Source organism: Sceloporus occidentalis, unplaced genomic scaffold (genome assembly GCF_023333645.1).
Source record: "Sceloporus occidentalis isolate IW3139 unplaced genomic scaffold, rSceOcc1.0.p SCAF_4, whole genome shotgun sequence".
Lineage (NCBI taxonomy): Eukaryota > Metazoa > Chordata > Lepidosauria > Squamata > Phrynosomatidae > Sceloporus > Sceloporus occidentalis.
In genome coordinates, this window is record NW_028316984.1 from 145743694 (window position 1) to 145760416 (window position 16723).

The following is a 16723-nucleotide window of genomic DNA, read 5'->3' on the forward strand; positions in this document are numbered from 1 at the left end:
CATTCTGGATTCTGACTTGGCTATGGGACAGAGACAGCTTCGGTCACCTTGGTGGATGACCTCCATAGGGAACAGGACAGGAGGAGTGTATCCTGTTGGTTCTCCTGGATCTCTCGGTGGCTCTCGACCATGGTATCCTTCTGAGCCACCTCTCTGGCATGGGACTTAGTGGCACTGTTGTGCAGTGTTTCCGGTCTTTCTTGGAGGGGTGGACTCAGAAGGTGGTTTTGGGGTCCTATTCGACTCCTTGACCCTTGAGGTCCCTCAGGGTTCTGTTCTGTCCCCCATGTTATTCAACATTTCCATGAAACTTCTGGGAGAGGTCATCTGGAGTTTTGCAGTGAGGTGTCACCAGTATGCAGATGACACCCAACTCTATCTCTTCTTCCCATTGATTCCAAGGAAACTGTCGCTGTTCTGAATCAGTGTCTGTGGTCAGTAATGGACTGGATGAGGGCAAACAAATCGAAAGTTAATCCAGACAAGGCAGAGGTGCTCCGGTTAGTCGTAAGGCAGATCAGGGAATAGGGACCTTGCCTGTACTGGATGGGGTTACAGTCCCCCTGAAATCTCAGGCTTGCAAGTTGGGTGTACTCCTGGATTTCACTCTGAGCCTGGATGCCCAGGTTTCAGCAGTGGCCAGGAGTATTTGCACAGTTAAAACTTGTGCATCAGCTGCACCCATTCCTTGAGACATCAGATCTGGCTACAGTGAGACATGCTTTGGTTATATCCTGTTTGAACTACTGCAATGCACTATACGTGGGGCTGCCTTTGGAAACTGCAAAATGCCGCAGCTAGAATGCTGACCGGGGCCAGTTATTGGGACCGCATAACTGCCTTTACTGGCTACCAGTTTGTTTCCAGGCACGATTCAAATTGCAGGTTATGACTTATAAAACCCTGCATAGCTTAGGTCCAGATTATTTGAGAGACTGTATCTCCCCATACAAACCTGCTAGAGCCCTAAGATCTTCCGGGGAAGAGTTTCTCTCGTTCCTGCCACCATCATAGGCTTACCTGGTGAGGACACAAGAGAGAGACTTCTTGGTGGCTGCTCCTGCCCTCTGGAATGCCCTTCCATGAGAAGCAAGGCTAGCTCCCTCTTTGTTTGCCTTTTGTCGGCAAGCAAAAACAGCTCTATTCAGGCAGGCATTGGATGTATAATCACAGGATGGCTTGGGTGTTTGTTATATAGGGTGAATACCATGGTTTTAGTGTGGTTTCTGTGTCTGTAATTTTATACTGTTTTTAGATTATATTTTAATTGTTTTATTGTATTACGTTTTTAGATTTTATTTGTGAGCCATCTTGGGTCCCTTTGGGGAGAAAGGTGGGATAGAAATCAAATAAATGTTCTTGGCATGTTTCTTCAGAGGGGGGTTGTCATTGCCATCCTCTGAGGCTGAGAGAGTGTGACTTGCTCATATTTCTTTGTCTCATTAAAGTTTTTGTTTTTCAGGTAAGAGCGTAGGTCAGGTGGGAGAAAAGTACGAGAAAAGTATTTAAAAAGTTACTCCTGTTAAGCTTAGTTACCTTAATCCAGTTAGCACACCTGAGGGATTTTTATTTGCTGATTTCGTTAATTTGATCACTGTTATTGAATTGAAATGATCTTGATCTTGGCAGAGCATTCTATTGAGTGATGATTCCAGTGACAGTGAATCAGCAACTGATGAGGATGTGGAAGAGGGAGAGGAGTTTACTCTTTCTAGGGAAGAGCTTCATAATATGCTGCGATTGCACAAGTACAAGAAATCACATCAAAGTAAATATAGCAAAGACAAAGAGGTAAAAGATTTAAAGCATAATATGTCTTTGGCAAGCTATCATGAAGGGAAGCAATTAATATATATATGACACTAACCCATCATCAGTGCAAAAAGCACATGCGTTTCACAGTGCCCTTCCTCTGTCTTACAGCCATCATTATTCCAAATTCCATTGCTTGAAAAGGGATGTGTGTACCTCATTTTTCTTTTCTTTTTCTTCAAGTTGTCCTCTGAATGTTGTGATCTGAAGCACAACAGAGAATAAAAAGTACAGAACTGTGCTTTTTTATTTGTTTTCATTACGTAAAATAAATGTGCTTGCTGTTCTGGCATTCCTCTTGTTCCTAACTTAATTATTAACTGACCAAACAAAACAGAACTTTTATCTGTTCTTTTATCAAGTATGGGTTTAGTGGTCTCATCCCCCTTCACCCAAAGATTCTACTAGATAGCTGATTAGAAGTTCCTTTTGTGGTACTAAATTTAACTTAGGGCCCAAACAGACAAGCCAAAATAAAGCTGCTTCGGGTCACTTTGAAGGTATGCTGTTTAAATGACACATATATCTTAAGAGGCCAGAAGCTGCGCCAAAGCTATGTTGCAGTCCTTAGGACTAGAGCATGGCTTTGGCATGGCTTCTGACCTCTTAGGACGCATGAATCATTTAAACAGCACACCTCAAAAGTGACCTGAAGCAGCTTTATTTTGGCCTGTCTGCTCAGTTGAGGAATCTTATTTAAACCATAAATATGATCATATGTCAGGAGCTACCATTGTTTTAAGATATTTTTGAATGTTCTAATCCAGAGGTTTTCCTCGTTATTAGATCAATCCATGTTTTCTTCAGTTACAGCAGTACCAGTATTACAGCGCAGGTTTGCTTTCCACATATGATCCTTACTATGAACAACAGAGACATCTCATAGGACCCAAGAAAAAGAAGTTTAAAGAAGAAAAAAAATTAAAGGGTAAATACTATTTTGATTTCTTCTCTTGTGTTTCTAATCATCAGTATCAAAACAGTTTTGAATAGTAAGTTTTATTTAACTAATTTGTAGAAAGACAGTTGCACTAATATCTGATACCAAAGATGGGGCATAAAATCAGATTGTATATGTCTCAATAATAATAATAATAATAATAATAATAATAATAATAATAATTATTATTATTATTATTTGTATACCGCCCTGTGGCGAACCAATCCGGGCGGTTGACAACAGTAAATATAACAAGAGTAAAATATAAAATTAAAAACATTATAATCCCTCCCCTCCTTAAGAAAGTATTAAAAAATATGACAGATTAAAAAAACACAATATCAAAACATAATTAAAACAAACTAAAAACCCTGGTGTCCCACTGGAGATCCTCAACCATCACTAAAGATGGGGCCACGAGAGGAAAGAGGGGATCAGGGAGCCCAGGCCGGGATGGTTAATCTGGAAAGGCCTCCCGGAAGAGATCTGTCTTGACAGCTTTTTTAAAGCTGTCTAATGATGTCAACTGACGGATCTCATCCGGCAGGTCGTTCCAGAGTTTGGGGGAGACAGCAGAGAACGCCCTCTGGGAGGTCGCCGCAAGCCTAGATTTTAGAGGCTGCAGTAAGTTCCTCCCAGAGGACCGGAGAGCGCGGGGAGGATTATACGGGAGAAGGCGGTCCCTGAGATAGCTTGGACCCAAGCCATTTAGGGCTTTAAAGGTAATAACCAACACCTTGTACCGGGCCCGGAAGCTAATAGGCAGCCAGAATTTAGAAATTCTCATGTACATTACATCAGATCCAGAGGTGCATTTCAGGAACTGAACGTTTATTCCATGAATGAGAAGGCTTTTCCTGACTTAGCACAAATTTTATATATAAAAAAGGGAACTAAAATCCAGTGTATGTTTCTGTTAGTGCAAGATGTTATGTGCAGCATTGTCAATAAGTCTTTATCACTTGGTATGGTGGTACAGGTAGCCAAAAAATCTCATACGGGTGAAATCACCTTGGCATAATTTGATTGGCTGTGTGAGTTGTCATTTATATGGAAACACCACTTGGTGAATCTGTGGCAAGTCAGAAGATGCAGACAGCAACAAGAGACACTTATTTGTGGTGGTGGTGGTGATGATGATGATGATGATGATGATGATAGGATTTATTTATATGCCGCCCAGTCACTGGGAATCCTGGCGGCTTACAACAGAGGGGATAATAATTAGACGATTCCCTGCCCTCAGGCTTACAATCTAAAAAGACATGATAACAAAAGGAGAAGGGAATGGTAGCGGGGAAGGGGATCAAGTCCAGCAGTTCTTCTCTCCCTCTGAGGCCTGAACCAAGGCAGATGGATTGGAGGGAGCGCCCTTTTTCTTAATTGAGGCAGGGCCCGATGGCGTTGGGCCTGTCCTTTCACTCCCTCTAAGGCCAGAAGATGACAGTTGGAAGGAGGGAGGGGAGGGCTCTTCCTCTTCAGGCCCGATGGCGTTGGGCCTGTCCTTTCACTCCCTCTAAGGCCAGAAGATGACAGTTGGAAGGAGGGAGGGGAGGGCTCTTCCTCTTCAGGCCTGATGGCGTTGGGCCTGTCCTTTCACTCCCTCTAAGGCCAAAATATGACAGTTGGAAGGAGGAAGGGAGGATGGCATATTGTTACTGAGTACCCCACTCCTGCATGTTAATTTAAAACAGTCTGACTCTGACAGAATACTGGACCTTGACAGAAATGAAATAAAGAGTATTTGCCCCTTTGTAGTACTTGTCAGGACTGAAGAAAATGGATCAAATCTGAAGGCATGCAAAGTGTTAGTGTGGGTTTTCATTAGGAAAATGAGATTTGAGTGAACCTTCTGCCCTGAATCTTCTCAGAGAACTAGACTGGTCAAGCAATTTAGCAAAACCTCTTTTGCTAGTTTGCTGTAAAAATAAAAGTGGTGATAGTGGAGAGAACATGCATTCTTTTCTGAGTAAGCATTCTGTTAGAGGAGAAGTAAGATGCAAATGTTCCTAATCATAATAAATTTAGGCGGGTTACAGACCGCCGAAAAGCGGCGGCCTGCACCCGCCCCTTTCCCAGCCGGATCAGAGCCTCAGTGGCCAGAGTGGCAGCTGCTGAGGCCCCAATCCGCCGCTTTCCAGGCTGCGAGGAAGCGGCAAAAGGCCCCTTCCCCGCAGCTTGGAAAGGGGTGTCCTTGGGGCTTCAAGCCCCAAGGACACCCCGTGGCAGCAGGGAGGAGGAGAAAGGCGCCGCTTCGGCCCTTTCTCCTCTGCGTCGCTGGGCGCAGCCGTCTGAAGGCTACGCCCAGCGACGCAAACAGAAAAGGAAGAGGTGGCGCGGACGTGACGTCGTAATGGCGGCGGCCGTGTGGAACGGACGCCGCCATTTTGTGCGTGCTCCGCGCGTGCTAGGATTGGGGGCGTCCGGAAAGGACGCCCCTTTCTAACCCTAGCACGCATGGAGTGCGCACTTTAAGGGCCGTCTGTAACAGGCCTTAGTTTCAGCTCAAGCTTTTTACCAATTATTTCTGGTGAGTTATAAAATATGTTAAGACATCATAGAAGTTCATTTGTAAGCACCTATGATTCTGATTGGATTTATCAACCTGACACCCTCAAGATGTTTTGAACTACAACTGCCATATTTCACTATCATTGGCCATTTTTGTTGTGGTTTCTGAGAATTATAGTTAAAGCATCTGGTGGGCTGCCTACTCCAGATATGGTTATTGCCAGACACATGAGCTCAATCCTATAAAAATTATTCTAAACTAGAGGTTCAAGGGAGAAACGTATAGTTGAAACATAAAATATGACAATGAAGCATTTTAAGATCTTACTGAAACACTCTCCCACCTGGAGTTTTCTGGAATCATTATTTAGAAGCAAATCACATCTTCTTTTGATGGGACATAGGAAATTTTCCAGGATGTTGGAATGAGAAATGGCCAGCATTGCAAGAGAGCAGTAGATAAATATTTTTGAAAACTACGTATGCTTTCTGTGAAACGATGTTGGATATTTCTAAGCTTTAGCTTCATTTCACTCTACAGTAGTTTTCCCCACACAATCTCATCCGCAACGTGGTTAATTAGCTAGATCTTGACAGCTTGATGTCTTCATACTACATAAATTTAGATGTTTCTCTCGGGTATTCTAAAGCTCACTTTGAATCTCTCTTCAGTGTTTATCCTCATCTTAAATGTTTGTGAACACAATCTCATTTGAGGAAGGAATACAGGGTTGCAAGGTGCTTTAGAAATACCTTAATTAAACATAGACTTCTTTAAATGAAGAATATTCATTCTCAGTAATCAAGTCCTAAAGTGATTAATCTGCAGATTTGTGGAATAGGAAATGTGTTATTGCTTTATTTATTGCTGATTTACAGATTACTAGATTTTATTGTATTTTATGTATCACAATATTGTAAACTGCTTATGATTTTTTTAAAAAAATGAAAACCGGTAAAAAAAATCTTAATAAGTAATTGTTAGGAGTATGTTTGAAGTTTGTGAATTAATGCTAACAGTCTCAAAATGGTCAAGAGAGGAAAGCAGTTCTCTGACCTACTGTTTCCATTGCAGCAAAATTGAAAAAGGTGAAAAAAAAGAAGAGACGGGATGAAGAAATATCCTCTGAGGAGTCTCCACGACGTCATCACCATCAAACCAAAGTTTTTGCCAAGTTCTCTCATGATACCCCACCTCCAGGGTCCAAGAAAAAGCATTTATCCATTGAACAGTTGAATGCTCGCCGCCGAAAAGTATGGTTGAGCATTGCTAAAAAGGAACTGCCAAAGGTGAGCTTTGTCAGTTGAAATGCACCAGATTGTTTTGGGGTGGTGGGTGGCAGGGAGGTTAGCAGGTAGTGGTATGCAGATATAAGTGGAAGTAAGCTAGGCCCCTAGCCTATCGTTGGCCAGTTATGACATTGTTATTTTGGTTTACAGCTGGCTTCTTTTCGCTTTTAACAAAAATGTGTGTGCTTGTTTTATCTCTCTTTTTTATATCGTATAGATATAATATTTATACTGTATATAGAAAGTTTATATCTAAATAATAATAATAATAATAATAATAATAATAATAATAGGTTTTATTTGTAACCTGCCTTTCCAGTAACCTGATCAAGGCGGCATACATACCCAGGAAAAATATAACAATACAAAGTTAAAAACAGAGTTAAAAAACAGAGTCAAATACAAGGGGCAGGCAGTTGGGAAGTCAAAGTACAGATTCCGGGGTCGATGACAAAGGGTAAAGAATAAAAAGATAATTTAGGGTGGAAAGGCTTGCAGGAAAAGTTATGTTTTCAGGTTCTTCTTAAAGAGGACTAGGGATGCAGTGGAGCGGAGCTCGATAGGGAGATTATTCCAAAATTTAGGGGCAGCGGCAGAAAAAGCCCTCTGTGTGGTCCCCGCATATCGCGTTTTTGGGACCTCCAATAATTTCATCCCAGTTGACCTGAGTGTGCGGGGCGGATTGTATGGGGAGAGGCGGTCCTCTAAGTACCCTGGGCCCAAGCCATTTAGGGCTTTATAGGTCAACACCAGCACCTTGTATTGAGCCCGGAAGCGAATAGGCAGCCAATGAAGATCGTTCAAAATAGGTGTTATATGGTCAGACCTGGAACTACCAGCGACCAATCTCGCCGCCATATTCTGCACCAACTGTAGCTTCCAGGTTTGGTACAAGGGTTGCCCTATGTAGAGCACGTTGCAAAAATCCAATCGAGAAGTTACCAGTGCATGTACAACAGTTTCAAGGTCCCTACGGTCCAGGTAGGGACGCAGCTGGCGTATCAGCCGAAGCTGATAACAAGTGCTCCTGACCGTCGCATCCACCTGAGATGTCAACTGGAGCGAAGAGTCAAGGAGCACTCCCAAGCTGCGCACCGAGTCCTTCAAGGGGAACGTGACCCCATTCAGGACCGGGTGACAGATCTCACCTCCCGGGATCGGGGAACCTATCACCAGTACTTCCGTTTTCCCTGGATTCACACTGAGTTTGTTTTCCCTCATCCAGCCCATTACCGACTCCAGACAGGCATTTAGAGGAGAGATGCCATCCTTAGTTACTGCATCAGTCGGAGACACAGAGAAACATATCTGGGTGTCATCAGCGTACTGATAACACCACGCCCCGTGTCTCCGGATGATCTCTCCCAGCGGTTTCATGTAAATGTTAAATAGCATAGGGGACAAAATCGCTCCCTGAGGGACACCAGATGTAAGGGCCCTCTTATCGGAGTGACAGTCCCCCAGCTCCACCATCTGGAATCTACCCGAGAGGTAGGACTGGAACCACTGCAAAGCAGTGCCCCCGATACCCAGCTCCCTCAGGCGCTCCAGAAGGATACCATGGTCGATGGTATCAAAAGCCGCTGAGATGTCCAGAAGCACTAACAGGGACACGCTTCCCCTGTCCATGCCCAGACGGAGATCATCAACTAAGGCGACCATGGCAGTCTCAACTCCATAGCCTGCCCGGAAGCCGGTTTGAAATGGGTCCAGAAAATCGGTGTCATCCAAGATCGATTAAAGCTGGAAAGCGGCCGCTCTCTTGATCACCTTCCCTAAAAAAGGCAGCAGCGATATAGGCCGATAGTTGTTGTGAATCAGGGGGTCTAAGGAGGGCTTTTTTAGCAGGGGTTTAACCACTGCTAATTTTAATTTAGATGGAAATTGTCCCTCTCTTAGAGATGTATTAACTATGCGGTGCAACAAGGTTAGCACCGCATCTCCCCCCTGAGCTGCCAGCCACGAGGGACAGGGATCAAGAGAGCATGTCGTCTTCCTAACATTTCGAAGGATCTTGTCCACTTCCTCGGTACTAACAAACTCAAAATGATCCAGTATAACAGGGGTCACGGACGCTCTGGACGCCTCTCTTATAGGATCTGCATGAATACACACATGTGCAGAAACCTATGTGCTATACATCTATACAGACTGAGGCTCCTTCATCTGAAATGCTTGGGACCAGAAGTATTTTCAGTTCTGGTTTTGTTTTGTTTTTGGTATTGGAATACATACATGTTCATAATGAGATATCATGTAGATGAGACCCAAGTCTAAACACGAAATTCATTTATGTTTCCTATACATATAACAGAGATAGTCTGAAGGTAATTTTATACAGAATACTTTTAATATTTATTTATTTGTCTGGCAGATCTTTTGCAGTAGTTGCAGGGGGTCAGACTTCTTCTCCTGTTCCCTTATCTGTTGGAGTTCCCCAGGGCTCTGTTCTGGGTCCCCTTCTGTTTTCTCTCTACACACTGTCCTTAGGTAAACTCATCAGCTCTTTTGGTTTTTCCTACCATCTGTATGCCGATGACACCCAGTTGTATCTTTCCATCCCCGACCTTTCTCCAAGGCTTGAACAGAAAGTTTCATCATGCCTCACAGCTGTCTCACAGTGGATGCGCCATCAGCGTTTCAAGCTCAACATGTCCAAGACGGAGCTTCTTGTCTTTCCTCCTAAGCCCACCCTTCAACACTCCTTTTCTGTCTCTGTGGACAACATTTCTATTCAACCAGTCCAGCAAGCCCACAGTCTTGTTTTTATCTTTGATTCTTCTTTGTCATGTATCCCCCAGATCCAGACCACAGCCAAGGCTTGTAGATTCTTTTTATACAGTATTGCCAAAATCCGACCATATCTCTCTGCCTCTACTGCCAAGATCCTGGTCCATGCCCTAGTGATCTCACGACTCGATTACTGCAACATCCTCCTGGCTGGGCTTCCTCTCTCTCACCTCCGTCCTTTAATTTCTGTCCAGCATTCAGCTGCACGCATTATCACATCCACCCACCGCTCTGACCACATCTCTCCTGTGTTGGCATCCCTTCACTGGCTCCCACTCCCTTTCCACATTCAGTATAAGCTCCTGCTGTCAACGTTTAAAGCCCTCCATGGGCTGGCCCCTCCCTACTTATCAGACCTTATTTCCCCATACCTTCCCACTAGGGCCCTCCGTTCTGGTAGTCAAGGTCTGCTGTCCCAGCCCAGGATTTCCTCTGCCCCATCTCGAATTCGCCCCTTTTCACTTGCTGCCCCTCACTCCTGGAACCTTCTTCCCCTGCGAGCAAGAGCCATCACTTCCTTAACCAGCTTCAAAACAGAGCTGAAGACCATCCTGTTCAGAGAAGCGTTCCCAGGCATTGCATAATTGTCACTTGCTATTTGATGTTCTTTTGTTGTCTGTTTTATTGAATCATTTCCTGGATTGCTATGTATTTTATATGTATTATCTTACTAGACAGGCCCCTTCCCCACCACCACTCCCTTCTCCTTCTGTGTCGTGTCTTTTTAGATTGTAAGCCTGAGGGCAGGGAACCGTCCAATTAATAAGATTGTATGTACAGCGCTGTGTAAATTTACAGCGCTTTATAAATAAAGGTTAATAATAATAATAATAATAATAATAATAATAAATTTGTGCATAAAACAAAGTTTGTGCACACTAAACCACCAAAAAACAACGGTGTCACTGTCTCAGTCATCTGTGAAAAACGTTTTGGATTTCGGAAATCTCGGTAAGGGAGTCTGAGCCTGTACTGTAACTTAAAGTATTGCGTTATACAGATCTGTATGCGTAATCACAATTACTAAACTTGTGTGTAATGTCATAGAACCAAAACAAAAACTGTAGTATGCTTTTGAACCTGATATATCAACTACAGTATTTTAGGTACAGTTTGAGCAAACACTTTGAATTTCTGTGTTTTTCAGTCTAGGATGGACATTTATGAATATATTTTGTTCTTACTTGTTACCTGATGTGTCAACTTCTTTAGGTACGCTCTGAGCAAATACACTCTGGAGTTCTATGGGAAAATTACTATTTTTCTCCATCATGTATGGATCCTTGTGTGCTACTACTGTTTGTTTATTTAGATTATAAGCACAATCATCAGTATCAACCTGAGTAATGCTGGGCAAAATTCCTCTTCTGTTTACTTAGAAGAGACCAGGAAATTGGCATAGGGAATAGAATCATAGAGTTGGAAGAGACTGCTAGGGCCATCCAGTCCAACCCCCTGCCATGCAGGGAATCTAAATCAAGGGGATGTATGGGTTCATAGACTGAAGCATACCTAAAATACAGTTGGCCCTCCGTATCCACAGATTTTTTATCCATGGATTCAAGTGTCCACAGTTTTAAAATATTCAAAAAATATATAAATAAGAAACCTTGATTTTATATAAGGGACCCCATTTTATATAAGGGACCCCATTTTGCTGTGCCATTACATTTAATGGGAGTTGAGCATCCACGGATTTTGGTATCCATGTGGGGTCCTGGAACCAAACACTAGCGGGCACACTGTAGACATTTTCTTGAGCCTGTGATAACTATCTGTTTATGTGGGAAAGAAAAAAATTGTTCATACAGTTAAAAGGGAAAAAAAGAGTATATTGGAATACTTAGTCATTTTATCTTAGCAAGAAAAAACAATTTCCAGGAGTTAAAAGTACATATGGTTCATCTGTTATGGTGAGGGTAATTGATTTTCAGGCAACAGTTCATGCAACTTCCTTGGAGTGTGGTGGAGTCGTCTTCTTTGGAGTTTTTAAACTGGCTGTATAGTTATCTGTTAGGAGTGCTTTGATTATGTATTCCTGCATGGCAGGGGATAGAACTGGATGGCTCTTGTGATCTCTTCCAGCTCTATTCTATGATTTGATTTATTAATGTGTTGTTTAGCTATAGCATGAATGATGGTTTGGTTACTTTTATGAGGAAAACATTTTAACGGTTAATGGTAGACACTTGAAGTATTGTTTTCAGTATTCTCAGTGCTACCATTGTATTTCAGTTCTGCTATTGGTATTTCTGAGAACATTAAAATTACTGTCTAGTAATATGACCAAGTGATGTCTCCTTTTTTTAGGCATACAAACAAAAAGTCTCTGCCCGAAACCTGTTCTTAAGCAACAGCAGAAAGGTACGATGTACTATGGATTCTCTTGTATTTTGATAAGATGGAAACTTACCATATATTGTCAACTGTAAGTCAGCCTCACATACAAGTCGACGGCAGGTTTTGGGGCCAAAATTATGGATTTTGATATGACCCATGGAGAAGTTGAGAGTAAAACTTAGGGACGTGTAACAAAGGATCAAAAGGATGAAGCAAAGAAAAACAATGCCAAATAATTTTAAATTTTCAGCAGGCATCCTTATTTGTGCTCACACTAAAGGATGGATGGATGGATTAGAGTGTGGGCAGGGAGTGTCAATGCTTCCAGGACAGATTATACTATTGCCTTTCACCAGAGGATGGCTCCTTTTAAAAATAAAATAAAAGTTAGATTACCGCATTTACAGTACTTACATTGACCCATGGAAAAGTCGACTCAGGGTTTTTTGGTTCAATTTTTTGACTAAACCTTTGAGACTTATACATGAGTATATACTGTATTCTCTCTTAAATTTATTATTCTACATTATTTATTAATTTATATTTTGTTACTCAAATAAATTACCATATTTATGGTGCTAACAAAATAATTATGTATGTGTCTAAATGGCTATAAATTCCACTGAGTGTTATGGGACTTATTTCCAAATAAGTGGGTTTAAGACTGCATGCTCATGTTTTACAAAAATATAATGACAAGCATTTTAGAGCATCAAAACACTACAGAAGTGGTTTAATAACCTCACAAAGTTAGAAATTTCAAATTTGGGGAGAATAAAAACCGGATTTTCTAGTGATGAAATTATATCTGTGTTGGCACTAACCAAGCCATCTTTGTAAGCAATACCCTTATTTGGAGAACCACCACTGAGAAGGCCTTCTTCTGTACAACTTACCAACCTCAGAGATCTCAGAAAAGATCCTCTGATAAACATATTGGGCATGTGATATGAACACTCCTTTGAGTTTATGCTATGTGACTGTGTATGTACAGTCAGCTCTAGCCATCTGTGGCCTTTCCATCTGCCCCATTCACCTCAGTGGCAGCATGTGCACATGGCTGCAGTGCCATTGGAAACAATGGGTCTTGAGGTCCTGTGTTTTTTTGTTGTCTGCAGGGTGTGTGTCCAGAACGGAACCCCCATGAATACAAAGGGCTGACTGTACATAACTTTTTCCTATTCCTCTAAAACTATTTTATGTATTTACTGCAACTTTAAAATGTTTATGTTTATATTTTTATTGTGAAAAGAAAGCTCTGATTCTAGAATAATATATTGTTGAGAGTGATGGTATTTTATGTGCATATTCTGCCTGAATCCAGTTGCAAGAAAATTATTTTAATATATGTGAAAAACAGCAAGATTAAATTTCAGCTGGAGAGCTAAGAGAAAGAAGCCTAGATTTGTCCTTCAATACATTACCATCCCTTGGCTTTTCTATATTTGCCTTTTATTTGAAAAGAGCCTCTTTTCTCTTCCCTTCCTTGGTAGCTGGCTCACCAGTGTATGAGAGAGGTGCGTCGAGCAGCTATCCAAGCCCAAAAGAATTGCAAGGAGACGCTACCTAGGGCACGACGCCTTACAAAAGAAATGCTTCTTTACTGGAAGAAATATGAGAAAGTGGAGAAAGAACATCGCAAAAGAGCAGAGAAGGAGGCACTAGAACAACGCAAATTGGATGAAGAGATGAGAGAGGTGAGACTGATTCATAAAAAGATGAAAATCTGTCCAGAGGAACAAAGACCAACCCACCCCTCCCCAAAAAGCCTCTTTTGATTGATACTACAGTCCACCCTCCATATCCACAGATTTCAGCATCTGCGGATGGCAAGCCTGCAAGAGGAGGAAGCAGTGAGGAGGAAGGAAGAGGAGGAGGGGGAAGAAAGAACAGAGAGGAAAAGGAGGGAGGAGGAGGAGGGCGGCGGCAGCGGGAGGAGGGAGGAGGAGGATCCGCGGGAATATCCGGAATGGATCCCCCTGCAGATACCGAGGGCCAACTGTACTATTAAAGTTTGAATTTTAAAAATGTCCCTTGACTCAGCAGTCATCTAGAGGAAGTGACTTTAATGTTTCAAGATGTATTGGTCCACATTGTAATGCTAATTTTAAAAGTTAAGTCACTTAAGTCATGAACTAAATGTGTTTTGGCCTGCACACCATAACTTTCTGTACCAGCTACCAAGACTTGTAATACCAGTTTTCTTTTGGCTGAGAAATACGTTTGTTTTGTATACAACCTGGAGCATAATATTTTCTGCTGGATAACATACCAGTTGATAGAGATGGTAGAATCATAGGATCATAATAATAGAGTTGGAAGAGACCACAAGGGCCATCCAGTCAACCCCCCTTCCATGCAGGAAATCTCAATCAAAGCATACCTGACAGATGGCCATCAAGGCTCTGTTTAAAGACCTCCAAGGAGGGAGATTCCACCACTCTTTGAGGGACTGTGCTCCACTGTTGAACAGCCTTACTGTCAGGAAGTTCCTCCTAATGTTGAGGCGGAATCTCTTTTCCTGGAGCTTGCAACCATTGTTCTGGGTCCTGTTCTCTGGAGCAGCAGAAAACAAGCTTGTTTCCTCAATATGACATCCCTTCAAATATTTAAACAGGGATATCATATCACCTCTTAACATTATCTTCTCCAGGCTAAACATCCCCAGCTCCCTGAGTCGTTCCTCATAGGGCATGATTTCCAGACCCTTCACCATTTTAGTCGCCCTCCTTTGGATACGCTCGTTTCTCCACATCTTTTTTAAATTGTGGGGCTGTGTTTCTTTTCATCTGGAAATGTTTGCTGGTTGGGCTATATTTTATCTCTTATTTCTGCTCAGTCAGGCCAAGTTTTAATTTATTTTATAAGATTTTTGATTAGTAAAAGATCACAACAGGCTGAACTTTACAGCCCTTTAGATATTTTGGAAGAAGTATGTTTGATTAATGATGGACATCATTGGCAGATCAGAAAGATTTGAGAATATAACTAGATCTTTTAAAAAATCTATCCACAGCTGTAAAAATTAAATACACTATCTTATTTATTATTTATTTATAGTATTGGTTATGTTTACACATGAAATTATTTCCTGTCTTCTGGTGTAAATTATTTTAGGCTAAGAGACAGCAGAGAAAACTTAACTTCCTGATCACGCAAACGGAGTTGTATGCCCATTTCATGAGCCGCAAACAAGATATAGGACACGATGGAATCCAGGAGGAAATCTTAAGAAAACTTGAAGACACTTCTATCCAAAGGCAGATTGATATTGGCGGTGGTGTTGTTGTCAACATCACCCAAGAGGATTATGGTAAGGAGAGAAACTAAATTCTAGAAGGATTGAGGGAAATCTCTAAAGCAGTTATATTCAAGGCTTGTGTATTCTTTTAAAATTTGAATTTGCCTTGAGATTTAATCAATATGGCTTTAAAAAAAAATTGATAATATTTTCAGATAGTAACTACTACAAGGGTCAGGCTCTGAAGAATGCTGAAGATGCCTTCCGGATTCATCAAGCCCAGGTAAGTACTGAGATGATAATAATAATAATAATAATAATAATAATAATAATAATAAGTAAAATGGGAAGCATTCTTTATTGAGTGTCTCAAATTGAAAAGAAGTATTTCAGTTTTTTTCTTCTAACAGGTTGAAAGTTTTCAAAGAAGTAGTCATTTTAGTCTTCTGCCTTTTTAAACTATAAAGTTGTTGCCTTGCCCCAAATTTCTGTTAATATGTGATGTTGCTATAAAATCTACAAAGAGAGTGTCTGGGTTCAAATTATTATAAAGTGTATTAAACAATGAAGGGGAAATTATATTCAAATTCATTTGTTAAGCCAACTCTTGTGTGTATTTATTATGATGATCTTAAGAAGCCCTGGTGGTACAGTGGTTAAATGGTAATACTGCAGCCACAACTTTGTAAGTTCGATCTTAGAGGAGGGCTCCACGGTCCACTCAGCCTTCCATCTTTTTGTAGGTCAGTAAAATGAGTACCCAGCTTGTTAAGGGCAATTGCCTTACACATTGTAAACTGCTTCGGGAGTGCTAGTTTACTGATAAGCAGTATAGAAATGTACATGCTATTGCTATATTGCTATGATACATTCTTCCAGCTAAGTTCATATAGGATTTCAGCCTTACATTGCAATTCTGTACATATTTATTCAAAATAAATCCCATTAAGCTGAGTAGGGTTGTCCTTCCAGTAGCTGTGTATAGCAAGAATGAGGAAAATACAGCCCTTGGGCCACATGTGTCCTGAGAACCACATTATTGCAGCACTGTGGTCACCAAATGGGGGGAATTTTTTTCTTTTTAAAAATGACAAAGGGGCCAAAGCCATCACGCATATTCATTCATTTTGCTCCCCCCCCCCTTTTTTTTTCCTTTTTTTTTTTCTGGCATTGGAAATTGCTCCCTCTCACCTCCACTCAATGCTGGAAATAAGTTCAGAAGTGATATCATGCCATTTCCTTTCTCAGTGGTGGTGGTGGTGGTGGTGGGGATTAAACAAATCTGCCCTGCCACAGATTTTGGAGTTGCTATAGGCTTCCACAGCCAACACAGGCGTGGTGTCTAGGTTCACAGTTTCAATCCCTTTTCCTCTCTCATCATTTAGACCAGATCATTTGATGAAGATGCTAAAGAGAGTCGGGCAGCAGCACTTCGTGCTGCCAACAAATCTGGCACTGGCTTTGGAGAGAGCTACAGCCTTGCCAACCCATCTATCCGGGCAGGAGAAGACATTCCACAGCCTACCATTTTCAATGGTAAACTAAAAGGTTACCAATTGAAAGGCATGAATTGGTTAGCCAATCTTTATGAGCAGGTATGCGGATATTTCTTAAGGCTAGTTCTTTCTTGGTATGGCTCCAGAAAGAAAAATGAATTACACTTGCATGTATTGGTTTACAGTCATATAATTAAATTTCCACGGCAATTTTTCATGTATAATTTTACCTCTGATAGCATCAGTATCTCAGTTTATGTTGTGGTTGTGTTTCTTCACTCACAATGTTAATTGAGACTGACA

The 16723-nt window shown here is 41.5% G+C and overlaps 1 protein-coding gene across 3 annotated transcripts in view; it reads left to right on the forward strand.

The window, feature by feature from the left end:
• The window catches only part of INO80 (INO80 complex ATPase subunit), a 107423-nt gene that overhangs the window by 29274 nt on the left and 61426 nt on the right, over positions 1–16723 (forward strand). For 2 of the 3 annotated variants that reach the window (XM_089521919.1, XM_089521921.1), the window contains 8 exons: positions 1630–1791; positions 2620–2740; positions 6339–6553; positions 11654–11707; positions 13177–13380; positions 14801–14996; positions 15140–15207; positions 16310–16519. In XM_089521919.1, the coding sequence (XP_089378045.1) occupies positions 1630–1791; positions 2620–2740; positions 6339–6553; positions 11654–11707; positions 13177–13380; positions 14801–14996; positions 15140–15207; positions 16310–16519 (1230 nt within the window). The remainder of the gene's footprint in view (positions 1–1629; positions 1792–2619; positions 2741–6338; positions 6554–11653; positions 11708–13176; positions 13381–14800; positions 14997–15139; positions 15208–16309; positions 16520–16723) is intronic. The other variant, XM_089521920.1, reaches the window with a different exon arrangement.